The sequence below is a fragment of the Hyperolius riggenbachi genome, chromosome 1 (assembly GCF_040937935.1).
Source record: "Hyperolius riggenbachi isolate aHypRig1 chromosome 1, aHypRig1.pri, whole genome shotgun sequence".
NCBI lineage: Eukaryota > Metazoa > Chordata > Amphibia > Anura > Hyperoliidae > Hyperolius > Hyperolius riggenbachi.
In genome coordinates this window covers 86,884,897-86,893,161 of record NC_090646.1, presented here as the reverse complement: position 1 = coordinate 86,893,161, position 8,265 = coordinate 86,884,897, and the positions used below count along the sequence as shown (strand labels likewise).

The 8,265-nt window shown below is 49.9% G+C and overlaps 1 protein-coding gene across 1 annotated transcript; it reads right to left on the bottom strand.

The window, feature by feature from the left end:
• Nucleotides 1-244: 244 nt before the first annotated feature.
• LOC137556506 (uncharacterized) lies at nucleotides 245-7,420 on the bottom strand. The gene is made up of 2 exons (XM_068271637.1): nucleotides 6,419-7,420; nucleotides 245-454 (listed from the first exon to the last, which is right to left on the bottom strand). Exons 1-2 carry the CDS (start codon nucleotides 7,418-7,420, stop codon nucleotides 245-247), a joined length of 1,212 nt encoding a protein of 403 aa, XP_068127738.1.
• Between the last annotated feature and the right edge of the window lie 845 nt (nucleotides 7,421-8,265).

The window sequence follows — 8,265 nt, the reverse complement described above, 5'->3', positions numbered from 1 at the left end:
CACGTCCTTCTGCTAAAGAAAAATGTGACAATCTATTTAATAATTTTGTATTAGCATTCCTTGATGTTGTAATAGAAGAGAACGAAATAGACTATGCTGAAATTACTGATGAAATTGCTAAAGTGAAAGCTATCATTTCTGCTGTCTCCAGTAAGGAACATTTACAGGAAATGGTGGACCGCATTGAGCTAAAATTGGTTCCTATCCAAGAACAAGTGAAAAAAGAAAAAAAATGAGAAATTTATTAGGGATCGCTTGGATTATGAGCAAGAAAAGGTCTTTGCATGGAGAAGTCGTTATGGAAATGGTGGTGAAGGTAACAAAGAGAGGAACAAGAGACGTAGACGTAATTCCAAAAATCATGGATCTTCAGATCCAGACACCTCAGTAGGCTCCGCAGGTGGGGCTTTGGCCTCAGGTAGAGAAACTCATAGCTCTTCTGATGATGAACTCCCTTTGGGAGAAGGAAAACAAGGAGGGGCAAGAGGAAGTACAAAAGGTATCCTCAAGCAGATCAGTTGGAACAAGGCCCAACTCAGGAGGTCTGAACGCAATCAGAAGAAATAAAAATGTATAATCTGTCCGGTGTCAATCAGGATACAGGCTGTCTCTCTCTGTTGGCAAAAGGCATGACATTCTGTCCTTCTACGTCCTTTGATATTATAAAATTTGAGCAAGAATTGTTCCTCAATGCAAGAAAGTTGACCCTTCATCGTTTCTTTCAAAGTCAAAAAAGACCACAGACCCAAAAGCCTCCCAATTTCATCACTGTGCCACCTCTATTGGGAAATTTCTGGAATTATTGGGACACACTGAGGCCCTTCAGAATTTGTGTGAACTAACTATATTATATTATTATTATTATTATTAACTGATAAGGTGGAGCCCAATCGGGTTGATATTAATCGACCAGTGCCTTTTCATATAGGCACGCGTTCTGTGTTCAACCCACCCTCCATCCCAGGTGGCTCAGTGGAACTTTTTGTAAAGAGTGTGATGGAAGATTGCAGGGCATTGATCTACCCTACAGCACCTAAGAATCTTTCCCATTTGGAGACACAGGCCTTAAAATGGTTAAAAGATAATAAAGATTTAACCATAAGGGAAGCTGATAAGGGAGGCGGGGTGGTGGTCATGGCCACTAAGGACTATCAGGCTGAGTGCCTTAGACAATTAAATGATAGATCCACCTATACGAAATTGCCTTGTGACCCTACCCCCAGTTATACTTTGGAACTTAAGAATCTCCTGTCAAAAGCAGTAATGAATGGGACTTTGGATAGGACTTTGGCCAATAAATTGGTACCACAACATCCTAGAAGTCCGGTGTGGTAGGCCATCCCAAAAATTCACAAATCTACTGATAAACCGCCTGGGAGGCCAATCGTCTCTGCAATTGGCTCCCTTACGGAGTCCCTTTCCCAATTTTTGGACTTTAAATTAAGACTCCTTTTGAGATCATTACCAGCATATGTGGGGGATACAGTAGAGGTGTTGAATATTTTGAATTCTTTTGAATGGCAGTCCTCATATCATTTAGCCACGATAGATGTTGTTGCATTGTATAGTAGTATTTGCCATGCAGATGGTCTTCAGGCCATATCACATTTTCTTCCAGCTTTGCAATATTCAGATGAAGAACAGTGGTTCCTTCTGGCGGGTCTGGAGTTTGTTCTCACCAGGAATGTGTTCCTGTTTGACCGCCAGTGGTACCGTCAGGAGGTCGGCACGGCAATGGGGAGCCCGGTGGCCCCTGTCAGGAACCGGCCCGCGGCACGCCTGCGTATACGGTTCCCGACTGCGGGTTTGACCAGACTGAGAGGGGAAGCAGCCTTAGTCAAGCTAAAACAAGGCTGGGACCCCTCAGAACACCTCTCACTGCCACCACTAGCGGTTCGCTAGACACTTCCACTCTGCTGTCGAGTCCTCAGCGCGCACTCCGCGTTTTCATATTTGGGTCAGCTTTGCGCTTAGGCCAAATATGGGAACGCCACGCACCCACACACACACACAGTTGCAATCTTACACTGTCGTGAAGCAAAGACCCACTAACAGTCGTTCCGAACGATACTGTTAGCCACTCTGCTGTCGCTACTCGCACTGGCGTTGTTCGTACGTTGGGTCAGCTGCGCGCTTAGGCCAACATATGACAAACGCCCCCACACACAATGCAATTACAATTTCATACGGTAGTGTTGCTCAAACATACAACTAGGCATGAACTTATACACGGTTACACTTCAGTCTCTTCTAGGCTATGAGTGTTAGTTTAGTACAGCAGAAGTCAAGCTTATTAAATAATAATTTAATATTCCAGAAAAACATAGAACAGTGCAGAACTTAATATATACAAAAAGATTACAAAAAACAAAGCAAAAAAATAGTTACAAGATAAAAGTTACAAAGATAACACACACGGATATTTGCGTAAAAATAAAAATGGGGATTAAAAAAAACGTTACCAACTTGAAGGTCTCAACGTTGTCGGCAAGAGCATGCCGCTTGTTCGACTGGAAGTCGAGATCGACTCTAGCTATGCGCTAACTCCCAGAGCAGATGGTCACTAGGCATTTGCCTCTGCTTTTTATACTCTGAGCTACGCCTGGAGGCTGCAACTTCCTTGGGGAGGGGAGGAACTAGGTTTTAATTAAATCTCAGACATATTCCATTTCCAGTTAAAAGTCTATACATTAAAGATTGTGAAGTGAGTCTTTCAACTCCAGGTGAAAACTTGATTAAGGCTTTTTCCTGTCTCCGTTTTATTAGATGTAATTTACAGGGTATAGGTTTGCACCTCCACTAATGATTTAATTTCCACAGGTAAAAAATGGTATCAACAGGACTTCACCCATTTCTAATAGCCTGTCATGTACATTTCAAACGTTCCTGTGTTAGTCTCCAGACTCTGGTCCTCTTGCTTTGTGTATTGAGACAATGGGCCGTCTCCTGAGTTCAACAAACCAGGCAGATAATCCCATTAGCACTCTCAGAGGAACTGCATACAGACTCAAAGCACCTCATATGGCCAAGACAATCACCCATTTCCTTGCCCCAAGCAACTTAAGGTAACAGCTCCCTTCTGGCAGACCTACACGGAACAGAGGCAGAAAAATGAAAGAATATGTTCCTTTATTCCTAACATCATCAGCACCCCAATATATCACCACACCTCCCCTCTTTAGAATGGGGCAAGGCAGATGATCTTCCCAGATTATCCTGCCTGCGCCTACATTGTTGGTTCTGCTTGACGGGACAGTCCATCAGCATTCCCATGATTGCTCCCCTTCCTATGTTGAATGGTGAAGCTATGTTGTTGGAGAACTAAGCTCCATCTCAGCAGTTTTCCATTGTCCCCAGAAACCCGATGTAACCAACTAAGAGGGTTGTGGTCGGTTACGACGGTGAATACACGACCGTAGAGATAGTGCTGCAGCTTTTGTAGGGCCCATACAATTGCCAAGCACTCCTTCTCTATGGTGGCGTAAGCTACCTCCCGGGGTAGCAGCTTCCGACTTAAGTACAGAATCGGATGTTCTTCCCCAGTTTGGTTTACCTGGCTTAATACAGCACCTAGGCCAAAGGCTGAGGCATCCGTCTGGACTACAAACCGTCGGCTGAAGTCTGGCGCTTGCAACACGGGAGGGCTGGCTAGGGCCCTCTTCAGAGCTGTGAATGACTGTTCACATTCTGGTGTCCAGAGAATCTGCTTGGGCAGCTTCTTTTTTGTGAGGTCTGTCAATGGCTTGGCGAGGGCACTGTAGTTGGGGACAAACTTTCTATAGTACCCCGCAGTCCCTAAGAAGGACTGAATCTGTTTCTTCGTCTGGGGGGTGGGCCAGGACACAATGGCATCTACCTTCCCCGTATCTGGATGAAGCTCTCCCCCCCCCACCACATGTCCCAGGTACTGTACCTGTTTCATGCCGATCTGACACTTGCTAGGCTTGACTGTTAGTCCTGCTGCAGTGATGCGCCCCAAAACCTGTGACAGCTGCGCTAAGTGGTCGTTCCAGTTGGCGCTAAACACGGCGATGTCATCCAGGTAGGCGACAGCGCAGTGTTCCAAACCTTCCAGGAGACCATTTACAACCCGTTGGAAGGTGGCCGGGGCGTTTTTCATTCCAAAAGGCATTACATTAAATTCAAACAGACCTGAGGGGGTGATAAAGGCAGACCTCTCCCGTGCCTCAGCTGTTAGAGGGACCTGCCAGTATCCCCGACTCAAATCCACGATTGTTAGATATTGCGCGCCAGCTAGCTTATCTAACAATTCGTCGACCCTCGGCATTGGGTAAGCATCTGACGCAGTTATCAAATTTAGTTTTCGATAATCTACACAGAACCGAGTGGTCTGGTCCCGTTTGGGTACTAGCACTACAGGTGATGCCCATGCGCTGTGCGACCATTGGATCACCCCTAGTGACAGCATTTCCTCAATCTCCTTGCTGATGTGGGCCTGAACCTCAGGGGAGACTCTATAGGCTGACTGTCTAACCGGCTTGTTATTTCCGGTGTCAACATGGTGTACAGCCAGGCTGGTCAGACCAGGGCGGGCTGTAAAGGTACCATGGTAAAGGGTCAGCACATCAGATAGCCCAGCCTGCTGCTCTGCTGTCAACTCCGGATTGATCTGCACCTCGGTAACAGAGTCGGTTTCCTGGGTGGAGGCCAGGATGTCAACCAGGGCCTCTGCTTCACCGTCCGGTAGCAAACTGCAGACAGGGAGAGCGCAAGCGGTTCTAGCATGATGATCCTTTAACATATTTACATGGTATGTTTTCAGCTGCTTACCTCGGTCATCCAGCGCGACCACATAGGTCACATCACTAATCTTCCTATGGATGGTATAGGGCCCATCCCAAGCGGCCTGCAGCTTATTCTGTCGCATCGGGTTTAGGACCCATACCTTGCGACCTACCTCATAAACTCTCTCCCTAGCCCCGTGGTCATACCACTGCTTCTGGGTGGCCTGGGCTTGGGTAAGATTCTCTCGCACTAACCCCACCAGGGTGTCCATCTTTTCCCGGAACTTTAGAACGTATTCCACTATGGAGACCCCGGGACCCATATCCTGCCCCTCCCAGACCTCTCGAATGAGATCGAGGGGTCCGCGTACCCTCCTCCCATATAAGAGCTCAAAGGGCGAGAACCCGGTGGATGCCTGGGGCACCTCACGATAAGCAAACAGTAAGTGGGGCAGGTATCGCTCCCAGTCTCTCCCTTGCGATTCAACAAACACCCTTAGCATCTGTTTCAGAGTACCATTGAACCGCTCACATAACCCATTTGTCTGGGGGTGGTAAGGGCTGGCCATGATGTGTTCTACCTGCATTTGATTACAGAGGCATTCCATTAGGCGCGACATGAATTGCGGGCCGTGATCGGTGAGCATTTCACGGGGAAAACCGACCCGTGAGAAAATGCGCACCAATGCGTCCGCAACCTTGTCTGCCCGTATGGAGCTCAGGGCTACAGCTTCAGGGTAGCGAGTGGCATAATCGACCACCATAAGAATGAAACGATTCCCTGTGCTGCTGGGTATTGCTAGAGGCCCGATTATGTCCACAGCAACCCTTTGGAAGGGCTCCTCTATGATGGGCAAGGGCCTCAGTGGGGCTTTGTCTGTGTCACCTGCTTTGCCGACCCGCTGACATGCGACACAAGACCGGCAAAAATCGGCAATATCTGTCCCCATGTGGGGCCAATAAAAATTGTGTGCAATCCGGGATTTGGTCTTGCGGATCCCCAAGTGACCAGCCAGGGGCACCTCATGTGCTATTCTTAATAGCTGCTCCCTGTACCTGTGGGGCACAATCAACTGCCTGTCTGCCTCCTCCACTCCAGACAGCTCAGAGGGAGTAACCTCTCTGTACAGTCTGCCGTGCTCCCAGTACACCCTCACTTTGTCGCCCTCCACCGGTGCCCTGTCCGCCAGACCCCTGAGCTCTTCCAGGCTGCTATCAAGTCGCACAGCCTCGGAGAACTCAGCGCTGTCGGCCACAGGCACCAGGGAGGTGGCAAACTGAGAGGCCTCTGGGTCCTCAGAGCCAGGCTCTGAAGTGGAAGAGCCTGACCCAGTGACATCAGCCCCTTCAGTGGACAATTCGTCTGCTGCAGCCCGGTGAGCACTTCGGGTCACCACTGCAGCTGACGGAGCGTTCACTGTACACATGTCATTATGCAACACATCACATATTACATCAACATTATCTGCATTCATGGTAACAACGTGTCCTCCTCCAGGCCTGGGCACTGGAGACTCACTAGGCCTGGCTCCTAGTACACAGTCCGTAGCCCCTGGGGCCTCCCCAGCACTCCCCGCTTGCACAGCATTATCACACAGTACCTTGCAAGAGTCCGGAACTTCTGCGGGGGATGCAGGCTCCATGGGGTGTGGAGTAGGCTCATACCGGGCCACTAACCGTCCCAGGTCAGTACCCAACAAAACGTTCGTGGGGATGGCATCCGTTACCCCCACTTCTTTCATTCCGCTGCCGGCCCCCCAATCCAGGTGGACCAAGGCGGTGGGTATGGCGGGGGTGACACCCCCAACTCCTTTGACAGCCATAGTCTTGCCAGGAATGTACTCCTCAGGGTTCACAAGCTGGGGGTGCACTAGAGTCACCTCTGCTCCAGTGTCTCTTAGACCGGTGGTAACTGTATCCCCAACCGTGACAGGTTGCAGATTCTCTGCATAGCTACCTGCTTTCCTGGTGGCACACAACGCATTTCGGGCCCCGCCAGAGTTTGGGGCTTCATTCTTCTTTTCTGGGCACGTAGCACTGATGTGACCCGGTTTGTTACAGGCAAAACATCTCCGCGTGTCAACGGTGGCTGTTCTACCTCCAGGCGGCTGCGGGACTTGGCTTCGCTGGGTGCTCAGAGGAGAAGGTCTCGCAGTCTTTTCTCCCTTCCAGCTGGGTGCCGTAGTCCTCCGAAAATCAGATGCTCGATTGGACGTGTAGGCATCAGCGACTTTCGCGGCCTCATCCACGGTCTTCGGCTCTCGATCCCGTACAAACTGCCGGACCTCAACAGGACAAGTGTGGAGGAACTGGTCTTTTATTATCAGTTCCTGCAGGGCATCAAAGGTCTCAACCGCCAGTCCTTTTACCCACTGCTGGAAGGCAGTGCGCAGGTTGCACACGTGATCCAGGTAACTGTCATTAGGACCTCGCTGCACTGTCCTGAAACGTTTTCGATACACCTCTGGCGTGAGGTGGTATCGTGCAATGATGGCTTTCTTAATTGCCTCAAAGTCTGTTTCTTCCTCCTGGGGGAGACTCACAAACGCCTCCAGGGCCTTGCCTCTCAGCCCTGGTGTGAGATATCTTGCCCACTGCTCACGGGGCACCCCATACTGCCGACAAGTCCTTTCAAACCCCTGTAGGAAAGTGTCTATGTCAGAGTCCTTGTCCATAGCGGGGAACTTATCCAGGGGGATTCTGTGGACTCGCTCACCTTCGCGTTCTGCGGGTCCAGCAGACCGGTTCTGCTGCTGAAGTTTAGCCAGCTCCAGCTGGTGTTGCCGTTCAGCTCTTCCCTCCTCTGCCCGGAGTCTGTCCCTCTCGGCCTGGAGTCTTTCACTCTCGGCCGGGCGTCTTTCACTCTCGGCCTGGCGTCGCCGTTCAGCTCTTCCCTCCTCTGCCTGTCGGTGCAGTAGGATCAGCTTTAGGCGCAGTTCAGGATCAGCCGAGTTCAGTAGCTGTAGATCAGCTTCCAGAGATGGCATCTCCCTGCTTGGTGGATCATCCAGGACATCGTCTCCACTCGCATTCTGTGGCGGGAGCGATTCCTCCTCTGGCGTGTCGTGAGCTGCATCCGCTGACGTTGAAGCACGGGCTCGCTCTGCCTCATCATACTCCTCGAGCGCACGAACTAACTGCTCCTTAGTCTGGCCGCTCACCGTCTTGATGCCTTTGTGCTCACACAGGTTGAGTAGTATCTCTTTGTTTTGCCTTGCATAGCTGGATGCTTTCTGAGCCATCGTGTTGCAAAAAATAAAAAGAAAAAAGGGGGGAAGGGAAAGCAAATACCAAGTGTGTATCTTTGAACAAAAAAAAAACTTATATAGATTCTGCACTGAGTAGACTTCTGTAGGCTAGTTGCTTCTAGCAAGCTTCCAGCCTTTAGTACTCAGAATAGCGAGCTAAACTGCGTACTAATGTACTAAACGATCCCACCACTGCCAGCCAATTATGTCAGGAACCGGCCCGCGGCACGCCTGCGTATACGGTTCCCGACTGCGGGTTTGACCAGACTGAG

Excerpts from the sequence above, each read along its gene's own strand:
- LOC137556506 (XM_068271637.1), bottom strand. The coding sequence starts at position 7,420 with ATGGACAAGGACTCTGACATAGACACTTTCCTACAGGGGTTTGAAAGG. Across the intron at positions 455-6,418 it reads GTACTGACCTGGGACGGTTA|GGAGTTCATCATCAGAAGAG; the intron begins GTGGCCCGGTAT and ends CTTCTCCCAAAG.